Here is a 14,150-nt window from a genome sequence, read left to right as displayed (position 1 = left end):
CTCTCTCTCTCTCTCTCTTTTTCTCTCTCTGGCTATCCCACAATTTGGGTTGCTGTCTCACGTTAGCTCCCCCAGATTGTCCTCAGAGCATTCAGGCCCGGTCCTTACCCTAAGCAATGCAGCCTGTGCCTCCCTGTCCAGCCCCCACTCGCTGGTGGCGGATGAGTGTCTGGGCTAGTTCTGCACTGGGAGTTGTGGTTAGGCGCATATTCTGTGGGTTTTTTTTTTTTTTTTCCCCTCCCGGTTATGTTGCTCTCTAAGATTCCAAAACTCCCCACAGGCTTGCCATTGAGAGGGTTTCCTGGTGTTTGGAAACTTCTCCTCTGACATGACTCCCTTCCCAGGATGGGTCTCCTTCCCTTACTCTTTTGTCTCTCTTTTTGTCTCTCATATTTTGTCCTACCTCCTTTTGAAGAGAATGGGCTGCCTTTCTGGGTGCCTGGTATCCTCCGCCAGTGTTCAGAAATTGTTTTGTAGAAGTTGCTCAGCATTCACATGATCTTTTGATGAATTTGTAGGGGAGAAAGTGGTCCCCCCATCCTATTCCTCTGCCATCTTAGGACCAGCTCTAGAATTTTGTTTTTGATGGAGTTCATTTTATCAGTTTTTTATTTTAGCCTTTCTCCTTTTCCCTAATCTAGGTTGTAAAGATTATCTTCTATATTTTATTCTAGTATTATAGACTTAGCGTCTATATTTAAGTCTATGGTGCATTATGATTTAATTTTCATGTGTGATATAAAGATCAAGGTCCTATTTTTGGTACTTGGGTATTCAGTTGGTTTGAAAGCATTTGTTTGAAAGATTGTCCTCTCCCATTTTAATTATGTCACCATATTGGTCAATACACAGAGATCTTTTTGGCACAGTGTTCCAGAGTGAAACAAAAGACTTAAGCATCTGAACAGGGGTACAGATCTTTTCACTGATTTCATAGACATTTTACCCAAAGGCTGGTAAATGGAAGAATAGTTTTCTTTACCCCTCCTTAACCATGGGCTTCCCAAGTGGCTCAGTGGTAAAGAATCACTAAGCAACCAGAATTTGTGTGGCTGCCATTTCTCTCTTACTTACCAGCTCTTTCTCTTCATCATGGTGATTAATAATCAACCTTTGGGAATTGGGCTTCCCTGCTGGCCCAGACAGTAAAGAATCTACCTGCCAATACAGGAGACACAGGTTCAATCCCTGGGTCAAGAAGATTCCTCTGGAGATGGGAATGGCAACCCACTTCAGTATTCTTGCCTAGGAAATCCCATGGACAGAGGAGCCTGGCAGGCCTCAGCCACTGGGGTCCAAAGGAGTTGAAATGGCTTAGCAATGAAATAACAACAGTCTTAATAATTAAAGAGTCAGGAATAGTATTATTTGTTCTTCATTGACATATTAGGAGCATGTGTAACATTAAATTTAGGAAAAGTCATATGGATATTGGCCAAATAACTATAACCAAAAGTCAGTGAATATGATTTATTTTTGATGGCATAATGATAATCACTGTTTTGCTACAGAGTAACTAGGGAAAACAGGAGAACAGTATATATAAATAACCCATGGTGAGGCCATTTTAACACAACCAAATAATCAGTTTTTCCTCTTGACTATTAATTTTCTTCTGTCATATTTCCCTCAGTATCATACACTGTTTCATCTGTGTGTTTTTTTTTAAACCATGCTCACATTAACATACATATAAAATTAAATGTTTGTATCTTGAAAGATACCAGTGGCCTCAGTATCATACACTGTTTCATCTGTGTGTTTTTTTTTTAAACCATGCTCACATTAACATACATATAAAATTAAATGTCTGTATTTTGAAAGATATCAGTGGCCTGCATTCATTGGTTCCCAAACCTGAAAGCTCTACAAGTGAAATACCTTAAGAATTTTTGAGCTTCCCTTTCTTTCTAATACCTGGCTGGAAGAAGAAGTGTTGGAGGCAGAAGAAACACTTTGGTCACGAGGCTGTAATGAATGGAATTTGGGAAGCTCAGATAATAAAGGGGAAGCAACAGAGTATGATGAGGGTGACCACTGGAACCATGACATTTGGGAGTAAGAGGAAAAGACAAAAAGGAGAGGGGCTGTGTTTAAGGGAGAATTAGGTCAGGAATACAGGTGAGGAACTCCGTTGTTCTTCCTGATCCAGCGCTCTTGAGGGTCAGTTTGGGGCATGATAAAATGTCATGGACTTGCAGCTGATTCTAACTACACCTAAAAGCCCTTTAACATGACAAAAAGTCTTTCATCCCACTAGTGAAAATAAAAGTTTTAAAAATATAAATATTTGATATAGCTAGATTGGCCTAAATGTATTATGTGCTTAGTCATTCAGTTGTGTCCAATTCTTTGTGACCTCATGAGCTGGAGTCCACCAGGCTTCTCTGCCCATGGGATTTTCCAGACAAGAATACTGGAGTGGCTTGCCTTTTCCTTCTCCAAAATATACTATAGTCAACTTATGAATGAGGATCCCAGGAATATTCTTCTTTTGATGAAAGAAACTAGCTACAAAACAGGGACATGTGAAAGGTTGAATAGGGTTGAGGTCAAGTCTCAGAAAGGAAAAGAGAACAGATACAGGGTGGGGCCGTATCGAGACATGAAGAACCACAATAATGCTTCAGAACTTGGGTGCTTCAGAACGCAAAGTGCATTCCCACTGCTATCTCATTTTGTTTTGGTAGCAACTTCCTCAGAGAAGGCAATGGCACCCTACTCCAGTACTCTTGCCTGGAGAATCCCAGGGATGGCAGAGCCTGGTAGGCTGCCATCCATGGGGTCGCACAGAGTCGGACATGACTGAAGCGACTTAGCAGCAGCAGCAGCAGCAGCAGCAGAAACTTCCTGGAGTTGGAGGAACCACCCCAGTTTACGCAAGAAGGAAAGGAGACTTGAAGACATTGAGTGGCTGGTCAGTCATTACAACCATGGTGATGGGTAAGAAGCTGAAACCCAAGCATCTGGCTCAAAACCTAAGCTGTCACTCTGCTGTGTCTTCACTGTCTTTGGCTTTATGATTATTGGACACACTTCATTTGCAAGAGACTATCACCAACCTTCAATGGTGCACTAAAAATTACATTATAGTGTTCAACTGTTAAACTTCAGAAAAAAAATACAAGTGTTAAACGATCTCATCCAACTTAGCAATAAATAGAAAGCCATATTACACTGACTGCACATGGAGAAGGCTTTTAGATAAAAAGCAAGTCTTTAACTTTTGTTCAAAATAATTTTCAGATTCAGCTATGAATAGCATGAATTATGAAGACAGTTATAATTAATGCCCACTGCCTAAACCAGAATTCTTCGAAAGTTCAGAATTAAAGAGGGTAAGGTGTCGTTTGAGATGTTTCTTCTCTTCAGGTTGTTCACACAACTTGACTTCAATGTTGCCATCACTGAAGGCTTCTCCTTTGGTCTCCTCAACTGGGTTCCCTTTCCGGGAAAACACTGCTTTCTTCTGCATCATCGTAATCCCTGAATTTCCATGCCTTCGTTCTGGGGATAAGGTTTCTTTTACAATGCAATAACAAACTGCAGATAAAAAATTCTTTTTGAAGTTTTCATTCATAAATGCATAAACAATTGGATTACAGATGGAATTGGAGAATCCAATTATTTGCACTATAGCAAAAATCATCTTGATTGTAACATCGTCATATTCCTTCTCCAAGTTGCCTGAAATAAAAAATAATCCTTTAGAATGGACATTTGTTTGAATGAATATAAAACAACATTTTTGTTTATCTTCCATCTTTATGAAACAGTTACACTTGTACAACTATGGAAAATTCTCTGTGAAAAATTCTCCAAGACTTTGGGGAGAGCCATTTGATGTCTGAAGAAGAGGACTCATTGTGATGAGTCCTCCTTGTTAGAGAATCTAGGGTTACAAGCCCAGCACATGTTAGAGGGCTTATTGCATTTCAACATGATTTCAAGCTTCACATAAACTGGAAGATGCAGTCACCCTTCAAATGTCCACTTGTCTTACAGAAACAAATCATCTGAGAACCATGTTAAGGCTCAGATTATCAGAGATGATATATTAAAGGTCTAGCTGAAATCCTGGGTGTTATTAAATTCATGTGGTTCACGTGTGGGTTCCCAATAGGGAACACTCACAGGATGTCACACTTCTTCCAAGGTTTAAATGGTTTAGGGAGACCAGAAGGCATAGCATGGGAGATGCATCTCAAACATTTTTCTTTATTTTCTATAATTACTAAAGCTTTGATCAAACTCATATATAATTACCCATCACATAATGATCTGGTTATCTTGTAAATTTGAAAGAAACCTAGTAAATGTTTGAGATTTGATTACCCAAGTGAATGGCTAAATATTTCAATGATTCACTGTCCATTCTAGCAGGGAATGAACCAGAACTTCCATCAAGTGAGAAGGACAGTCACTCACTGTATTCCATCATCATGTGAACAATGTGGAAAGGTGCCCAGCACACAGCAAAGAGAGCCACCACTGTCACCATCATAACGACAGCTCGCTTCTTCTTCCTGGGTCCATAAGGATACACTGTGTCAGTTAACTTTTCCTTAGCAGATGTGTCAAGTTTAGACCTCTCAGTGATAATTTTCAAATGTAAATGAAGCTTGTGTATGCTCAGTCTCTTCAGTTGTGTCTAACTCTTTGTGACCCTAAGGACTGTAGCCCGCCAGGCTCCTCTGTCCATGGGATTCTCCAGGCAAGAATACTGGAGTGGGTTATCATGCCCTTCTTCAGGGGATCTTCCCAACTCATGGATCGAACCTCTGTCTCTTGCATCTCCTGCACTGCAGGTGAATTCTCTACCACTGAGCCACGAGGGAAGCCTCTAATGAAGCTCATGACAAGCTAACTGTGAGCTGTTTATCATCCTTCCCCATCGTTACTATCCTCATCCCTATATTTCTAATATTCCAAGTATCCTTAAGATACGTGCTCATTATGAGCCTAGCAGCATGCTGGATGCTTGGCACAGATTAATCTTCCTGACAAGCCATTGGACAGATGCAGGAACTGAGGCACAGAGAAGGTTACTGCTAAGTCTCTTCAGTCATGTCCGACTCTGTGCGCCCCCATAGACGGCAGCCTACCAGGTTCCTCCGTCCCTGGGATTCTCCAGGCAAGAATACTGGAGTGGGTTGCCATTTCCTTCTCCAATGCATAAAAGGGAAAAGTGAAAGTGAAGTCACTCAGTTGTTTCCGACTCTTCGCGACCCCATGGACTGCAGCCCACGAGGCTCCTCCGTCCATGGGATTTTCCGGGCAAGAGTACTGGACTGGGTTGCCATTGCCTTCTGCTCAGAGAAGGTTAAGTAACTTGCAAAGTCAGATGGCTTTGCAGATCAGAAAGTTGAGAATTTAAACGATAAAGTTTAGTTTGGATTTAAATGTAGGCAGTCTAACTTCAGTGCCAAAGCTCTTATTCATTTTATATCAAAAAACACTCATGCCTGTGATAGAAAAATATGGGAAGTCCTCAGGACAGAATTAAAATGTAATCTTCCATTATATAATTAAATAATATGATCAACCAGGGATTCAGAGTTTTCTCTATTAGTCACGATTAACGTCTGCAAGAGATCTGCGCATTTTCAAATTTTAACGAGTCGCATTCATTATTATCTCAACGTGTTAGCCTTTTCTTCGGAGGAAAAGAGAGAGCTAAATCAGCAATAGTCCCAAGATGCTGAACAGCGTAGCACCCTGTACATGGAGCCGCAGTACGTCTTTATACAAATCGGGCACTAGAGGTCGCTGCACACTTCAAGAAATGATAAACCGCCACACCACTAGACTTCTAAGCTGGTGCCATGTGCAGTGTAGCTTATAAAATAAACCAAATGGCCCACAAGTACCGTAGCAGTAATTGTGTTTTTAAATTTCTGTTAGTCCATATGATCAGAAAGTAAAGCCCTTAGGTAAAAATAACATATAAAATAATTAAATTATTTTAATTTTTATTTAATAATTAAATTATTTTAAATTAAATAAATAACATACTCTCACCTCCAAAGGACTTTCATATGTATCATCTCACTCTTTTTAGCATCATTCTTTGGGTGTGTATGTGTGTGTTAGTTGCTCAGTCTCGTCGACTCTTTGCGACCCCATGGACTGCAGCCCACCAAGCTCTTCTGTCCATGAGATTTTCCAGGCAAGAATACTGGAGTGGGTTGCCATTCCCTTCTCCCAATCCAGGGATTGAACCCAAGTCTCCTGCATTGCAGGCAGATTCTTTACCAACTGAGCCAGCCATCAGGGAAGCCCCAAAATAAAATATAAAATAACAATTTAAAATAAATAACATACTCTGGTTTCCAGAGTATTTTTATACATATCATCTCAAATCTTTTAGCATCATTACTTGTACAGGAGGAAGTATGGATGGATATTTTGATGCTTTCTAGTACATATGAGGAAAGTCAGGGGCTTGGGAGTAAGGAGATTTATCTACATCAAGTGGCTGGGGAGTAGCAGAAAGGAGAGAGTCACAACAATTTGCATCAACATGCAGATGAAAATATAACAATTAAAAAATTTTCAGGCAATTATCTGTAACAGTGACCTCCCCCTCTAACTTGGGAGCTGGTGATCTTGCTCTTTCTTTCTGTCATATGTAAAATAAAAAGTTCAAAGTCAGCGCATGTGCGCGACATAAATTACCAATGACACTTTGATTACATTATCCAGGCATCTGAGATCTCTGGCTACTGTCTCTAAAACAGGTGAATGTTTTAAACAGGTGAATGTTCCATGCAACACACCTGGCTATTTTTGACATTTCTTTTCCATGAATAGTTCGAAGCACAGAGCCATCCCCAACTCTTTTCTTTATCCAAAGTTCATAGCCAATCTTACTGTACAGGATAAGCATCACCATGAGAGGCAGGAGGAAAAGGATGACAAGGATGAAGGTGGTGTAGATTTTCTGGTGGACAGGGCTGCTCCACTCTTCCAAGCAGCACACGTGTTCTTTCTCATATAAGAAGTCATACTTAATCTTTAAAATAAGTATAATTCAGTTAGAAGAGCCAGAGGCAGCATCAAAGCACACAAAGCAACCAAGTCTACTGTCAGGCAGGCTTCTCAGAGCCTCACATGTTTACTGTGGGTACATATTTCAAATGAGATACAATTTTGCTTCTTCTTTTGTTGTGAAGTGTGCTTTCTCGCCTTCACTGCTTAGATACTTGACAGTTTGATATTTTCTTTTCGATTTTAAATGGAATCGAGGTCCATAGCCTGTTCACTTAAAAAAAAAAAAAATCTTTTCCGCCTTCTTACATGATAGTCAAGGAAATGGCAACCCACTCCAGTGTTCCTTCCTGGAGAATCCCAGGGATGGAGGAACCTGGTAGGCTGCTGTCTATGGGGTTGCACAGAGTCAGACATGACTGACATGACTTAGCAGCAGCAGCAGCATTAAATTTTCAGTTGAGTGAAAGAAAGAACACTAGAATGACCAAAGTATGTATGAAAAAAATATTTTATTCTAGCATGCCAGCTGGTTATGCTGCATGCATGCTCCATCACTTAGTCACAGCTGACTCTTTGCAACCCTCTGGACTGTAGCCCACCAGGCTCCTGTGTTTATGGGATTTCCCAGGCAAGAATCTTGGAGTGGGTTGCCATTTCCTTCTCTAGGGGATCTTTCCAACCCAGGGATCAAACCCTGTCTCTTGCGTCTCCTGCACTGACAGGCAGATACTTTACCACTGTGCCACATGGGAAAGCAACCAGCTAGTTTGCTGTTACATGATTTTGCTTTCTCAATTGTTGATGAGATCAGTTTTGACAAGGCATCAGACTTCTTCCAATTGAATAAGTACCAAAAATATGCATTTTGTTTCTGAACTGAAATTCTGTATTTTGCTACTGCTGTTTCAGATTGTAGTGATCATGCTGTTCACAAAGATTTTAGAGAGGAAACTTGTAGCTTTTAGATTTTGAGATGAATGAGAAATTAGAATCTGAACTATTGCCAGTGTACTAATATTCAGACCCAATTATAAGCCTTTGACATATATATTATACAGAAAGGCAATTTCTATTTATAAGTACTATTTCTAAGAGACTGACTTATGAGTTCAAAAATTAATAATAACAATTACAATTTGTTGCTGTTGTTTAGTCGCTCAGTCACGTCCAACTCTTTTGCGAGCCTATGTACTATAGCCTGCCAGGCTCCTCTGGCCATGGGATTTCCCAGGCAAGAATACTGTACTGGAGTGGGTTGCCATTTCCTTCTCCAGGGGATTTTTCTGATCCAGGGATCAAACTCATGTCTCCTGCATTGGCAAGTGGATTGCTTACAACCAAGCCACCAGGGAAACCATAGAAAATGCTAATATGAGAAAAATTAAACATTTACAGTACATTCAAAAGTCATATATCTGGATAATAGGAATTAAAGTTAGAGAATTGATCAAAATTCTTGTCATCTGAGTCACTCTGGAGCTTTACAGATGAGGAACATTTAAGTCTTAACACATATTTCGGCCTCCATTCCCAGAATATTATCACCAATCTTCAAAGCCAATTGAATGGCGGGGGGGGGGGTGGGGGGGTGGGGTGGGTGGGAAGCTTTCTGGTATTGTTATCAAAAGTATGACAATTCAAGTTTTGATCTAGGCATTACTTTTCAAATGCAATGAGGAATGAAAGTATTAAACAATAACTTCAAGGTCTGTACTCCCTGGGAAGAGGATATGAAGGTGAAGCTCATTCTGACTCATGTAAGCAGAGCCCACAGGGCCTAAAACCATGGGGGTCACATATTGATGCGTTCTAAAGCATAAGGAGAGGCTGACAGCCTCTGAACTATGCACGTTCCCCTGGGGACAAGCAGAGACCTTCTTGTCTCTGAGAAGAGACAAGAGGGTGTGCTCAGATGGTTTCATGGGAACCAATTTCAGACCTTCTATGTCTAAACTCACAATTCTCCAAAAATCTCACTGCCTAAGAGAATGTGTGGGGTGGGATTGAAGTGTCATGCTGGGTCTACATTCCCAGTTCCTTTTTCATAATCCCCCTCCTTTCAGTCTTCACAAGTCCTATCTCTCACCCAACTGCAATCTCACTCTGGACCACCAAAATAAGAGGTAGTCCAAACTATGGATGTCAGTGAAGCCCCCTTGATCAAGGCACCATAAATCCAGGACAGGGTTTTGTGCCTTTCCCTGTATTAAATGGATTTCTATTCAGGGGAAACTTGACATTAGAAAAAGAAAAAAAGGTGTTTTGACAGTTGATGAGATGTGAATACCCATTATCTGCATAGTAAAGGGCAGAAGTGATGACAACTTTAACTTAACCACCTTGTTGCTTCCAGCCCCTGAAAGCTGTCAGATACATCACTCCTGGGAGAGAGCGCAGCAGGAGCAAAGCAAACAGAACATCAGTGCAAATGGTGACATCACTGGCACTTCATTTCAGCCCGCCGAGGAATTAAAGCGTCTTGCATGCTTGCACTCTTGCTAATACAATTTAGGAGGGAGAAGGTGGCCGTGGGAGAGCACATTAATACATTTATTTGACTTGAAAAATGAAATCATACTTTTTCTTGACAGAAAGCAAATCTGATTTGGCTGATCCGGCTGACAGAGGGAACTGGTTTTGCCAATTAGATTTAATTAATTTTCTACAAAATAAATGAGTTATATTTTAAAATATATTTAAAGCATATGATAAAATAATTTTATTTTTAAAAATGGACATATCTCCTTGTGTTCTGTGAGCCAGAATTAGAGGCCCTATGGGAACTGGGTTGGGTTATTTTTAAAGGTATGGGTTTCCTGCTGGAAATAAGGGCAGCCTCAGAGAAAGGAGTTGGCCACGTCCAGCTGTGTGTGAAAGCTTAAGGAAGGGAGTAGCCATTGGAAGCCCCAGGGATATTATTTGTGAGGAACCCATGAAATAAAGAATCAATCATGAGAAACAGTAATATGCAGAATAAGGGGATCAAAGCTCCTCTCCATACCCTAGGATTCTAGGCCTAAAATGGCTCAAACTGGGGAAAGGGAGATATCTTAAATTGATTTGAAAGTATGGACTTGAGGGATTGTGACACTGGACTGGATATTTTGATAAGGGAACTAACAATATTCAGTGACCAGTTACTGTTCTTGTGACTGAAAATGACCGGAGGAATTTTATTCTCTGAATGACCACAGGAGTTACAGGACCCATTCAAGGCTTCATCCATCACATTTTTAGAGGTGGTAAGAGAGAATAGAACTGCCTTCTGTTGTTACCTGTGCACTCAAGCTCATTTATATACAGGTTGCATCGAACATCAAAGTGAAAAGTGAAAGTGTCAGTCGCTCAGTCGTATCCGATTCTATGCGACCCCACGGACTATAGCCTGCCAGGCTCCTCTGTTCATGCAATTCTCCAGGCAAGAATACTGGAGTGGGTAGCCATTCCCTTCTCCATGGGATCTTCCCAATACAGGGATCAAACCTGAGTCTCCTGCACTGCAGGTAGATTCTTTACCACCTGAGCCACCAGGGAAGCCCTAAGTCACTTTTTAAAATGCACTCTTGCCTGAGGGCTCATTTGATATCCTGGCCAGGGGAACACTGAGTGTCCAGCAGCTTCATGTTTACCTATACTAATTTAAAAAGGTACAAAAGATAAGTAATTTAAAAAATTATCTCAGAGGCCATGTGAGCAACCCTCTTGTGTCTTTGAAGACCACTGTCTACACTAGCTCTCCCAGGCAGGACACATTCAAGTAGGCCCCAGTAAAGAGACCAGGTCACCAAAAATGGTGCAGTGTTTTCTTCACTGTGAATCACCACTGCAGGCTGGGCCCAGCTGACAGAGGTGTGAGGGGAACAGAGAGGTTTATCTTTATTATAAAGATACACACAGACTGATATCACATATAGAAAGTTATTAAGAATCAATCATTTAAGGTCATTCTCAGGTTCACAAATCAATGGCTTGCATGTTCCAGTTCAGATATTTGTCAGTGACTAAGAGGCAGTGGAAGTGCTTATGAAGGAAAATCAACCAATAAGTAAATAAATGGTTAACATTTTTTTGTGACTTAAAAACAAAAGAAAAATCTAGAGCAAGCATCAAACTCTTAGGATGTAACAAGACACTGAACAACACCAGGAACGGCATGTTTCTGCTGGCAGGCAAATGCAGAAAGTGACCCTGGAACATTTTATTTTAAGCATTAAAGTCTTAACAATATAAGTTCAAGAAAGAGCTGAAAAAAGCAGAGAAAACTATCTTAAAGCAAATTATTTTATTCCACTTGAAAAACCTCCAGTGAAAAAATTGAGATCACACAAATTTGCAGTAATGTGCTTGCAGGGAGGAAAATGATTACAAGTAAGAGGGGTGGAAAAACATTTCAACACTGATTACCAATCCCAGTCCCCAGTCTACCTCAAGTCGTTGCACATGCCACATGGGAGCTCCCACGATGATGGCCACCAGCCAGACCAGCCCTGTAAAACGTTAAGATTATTAGAATGCAACTCAGCAAAGCAAAATCCACCTGCGCTTAATTCTCTAACCATAAAGACTCCTTATGTTCAAGGGACCGCATCATATTTTCCCTGGCGCAGGGCAGTGGTCTCCTCACATTTTCCACTCTACCCTCCAAATTGTCACTGGAGCATAAAGAACAGACTTTTGGACACATTGGGAGAAGGAGAGGGAGGGATGATTTTTGAGAATAGCGCTGAAACATATCGGTAAAATAGGTAGCCAGTGGGAGTTTGATATATGCATGACAGAGGGAACCCAACCTGGAGGGAAGGAGTGGGGAGGGAGGTGAAAGAGGGGTTCAGGAGGGAGGGGACGCGTGTATGCCTATGGCCGATCCAAGCTGATGTACAGCAAAAACCATCACAATATAAATTATCCTCCAATTAAAAGTAATTAAGCAACTAATTTAAAGAATAAAAAGCTGTTGCTGGATAAAGCGCAAATTCCTTAAAAGGGTCCTGGAGGTTCTCTACAATGTCGCTTGTCTCTCTGTGTCCTGTGACATTTCTGTTCATGTTCTTCACGCCCGAGTCCTCTCATGAGGAATTTACAGAATTGGTCTCAGCTCCCATTTCCCTTGGCAGGAACAGATTGGGCACCTACTGTTTGTTTTTTGAATGGATGAATAACATAAACATGATAGAGTGAATCCTCTATAGCTTCTTAAAGTTGAAATTATATTTATATTAAGCATAATTATATAAGCATTATTTTCTTGTTTACAAAACAAACATGTGTAAAAAAAAAACAGAGTACTTTTTCCAAATTTCCCGTTTTCCATGAGTTTGTTGAGGGGATTACTTCAATGATGCATTCCTTAGCAAAGAACAAAAGAGAATCTTAACATACCAGGGCAAGGCCAGAACCAAGAGCACTGCTTTTGAAGAAAATTTCCCAGCTCAAACTCTGCTTGCTCTTTGTGTATTGAGTGGGAGCATTTAAAAAAAACACTGCGTAGCTGTAGATCTCAAGGAACCCACTTAAACTGTGATTGGAATTTATTATAAAGATACACACGGACTGACACCACCTATAGAAAGTTATCATGAATCAATGATTCAAGGTTGTCCTCAGGCTCACAGATCATTGTCTCTGTTTCTGCCCCCCACTCTCTCTTCATTTCTACACACATCCATTCTCTCCTAGTCCAATAATTATTTTATTGTTATCTCATATCCAATCATTTTTCCAGTCTTTAGTAGAAATTTTGGAGGAATTGAGCCTACCTGGCTTAGCTCATTGCCAGTTCTCTTGACTCCACTGTCTGCTCAGTGATAGAAGGGCAATAAGTGGTATAATCTAGGCAAGGAAGCCTAGCAGGTTCTGCCGGCTGAGGCATGGGGGTGGGGGATTCATCTAGAGGGCGGACCCAGTGAGGGGGCGGACCCAGTGAGAGGACACAGCTGGTTTCCCTAGTGACAGAGACAGAGGGAGACATGAGTCAGTGCTGCGGAAAGCCTCTTGGGGAGATGAACCTTCTTGATTTAAATGCCTTTCTGTCTCCTACGACTTTTTTGAGTAGGAACTGCCTTGGCTGCCTATTATCAACTTTGCCTTCAAATGTCAAAACTCTTTCCTTCTCTGTCTTTTTGAAAATAACTTCCGCCCTCCATGTATTTCTTTCCTAACCCTCTTTCCACACCCACATGCTATTTTCAGATGTTCTGATGGTGGAAACATGTCAATTATTAAAAGCCAAGAGGTCTTTGAATTCTTTTTCAGGGAGAATGTGACATAAATTTGAAAATAATTAACAGTTTTTTCCCTCTATAGGCCCATAGAGGGAAAATTATTTCAAAGAGTTCAAATTATTTGAACTCGTTTCAAATTATTTCAAAGAGTTTAGTGTAGCAAAACCTTCAGGAGTTCTTTCTGTAACTCTACTATCCCATGCTGGCTAAATTCTTACAGCAGAAATAAATGTTTACTCATTCCTCTCAAGTGAGATATTAGTAAAAATTCCTCTCTTTGATTATCATATTTGCTCTCTTTGATTATCATATTTGTTCTTCTGAAACCTCTGGTTATTCAGCTATAACGCATTCAAATCGCTGAGAACCACACTGAAGTTTTAAATGGCTCAATTATAATTACCAAATAAAGAAATTTTTCCATTTCACTGTGCTACGCTTTATGACATTGCTTTCGGTTTACATACATCACAGGACACAGGGTGATTCAGAAATGGTTACAGCAACCTGGGGATTCAGGAGTGCCTGAAGCACAGTTAGGATGTGAATGAAATCCACCTTTGTCAGGCATCTCCAGCGCTTGGGTGTCCTCACAGGTCTTGCCGCCTTCTGCTGTTGTACACTTCGCACTGAGACCCGTCTAGGCAGCACCCGTGTTCCCCACTCTTCTAAACACACCTTCCTGGCCTCTGTCAAAACCTACCTGTTGAAATCTGCTTGCTTCTTACCTCAGGATGACAGCTGACTAATCTAATGAATATTAATATGGAGATGCCACTGACAGATTTTAGATCAGCTGTGTGCCTGTGCGCGTTAAGTCGTTTCAGTCCTATCCGACTCTTTGCAACCCTATGGATGGTCGCCCACAAGGTTCCTCTGTCCATGGGATTCTCCAGGCAAGAACACTGGAGTGGGTTGATGTGCCCTCCTCCAGGG

At 40.9% G+C, this 14,150-nt stretch overlaps 1 protein-coding gene across 1 annotated transcript in view; it reads right to left on the bottom strand.

The window, feature by feature from the left end:
* Window positions 1–1,359: 1,359 nt before the first annotated feature.
* QRFPR (pyroglutamylated RFamide peptide receptor) overlaps window positions 1,360–14,150 on the bottom strand; it is a 62,394-nt gene continuing 49,603 nt past the window's right edge. The window contains exons 3-6 of the mRNA XM_061419271.1: window positions 11,419–11,480; window positions 6,780–7,015; window positions 4,429–4,526; window positions 1,360–3,687 (exon numbers count right to left, since the gene is read on the bottom strand). Coding sequence (XP_061275255.1) covers window positions 3,287–3,687; window positions 4,429–4,526; window positions 6,780–7,015; window positions 11,419–11,480 — 797 coding nt within the window. The 3' untranslated portion in view covers window positions 1,360–3,286. The remainder of the gene's footprint in view (window positions 3,688–4,428; window positions 4,527–6,779; window positions 7,016–11,418; window positions 11,481–14,150) is intronic.

Source organism: Bos javanicus, chromosome 6 (genome assembly GCF_032452875.1).
Source record: "Bos javanicus breed banteng chromosome 6, ARS-OSU_banteng_1.0, whole genome shotgun sequence".
In the NCBI taxonomy this organism is placed as follows: Eukaryota; Metazoa; Chordata; class Mammalia; order Artiodactyla; family Bovidae; genus Bos; species Bos javanicus.
Note: the sequence above shows the minus strand (reverse complement) of the source record. Positions and strands in the feature narration are given on the sequence as shown.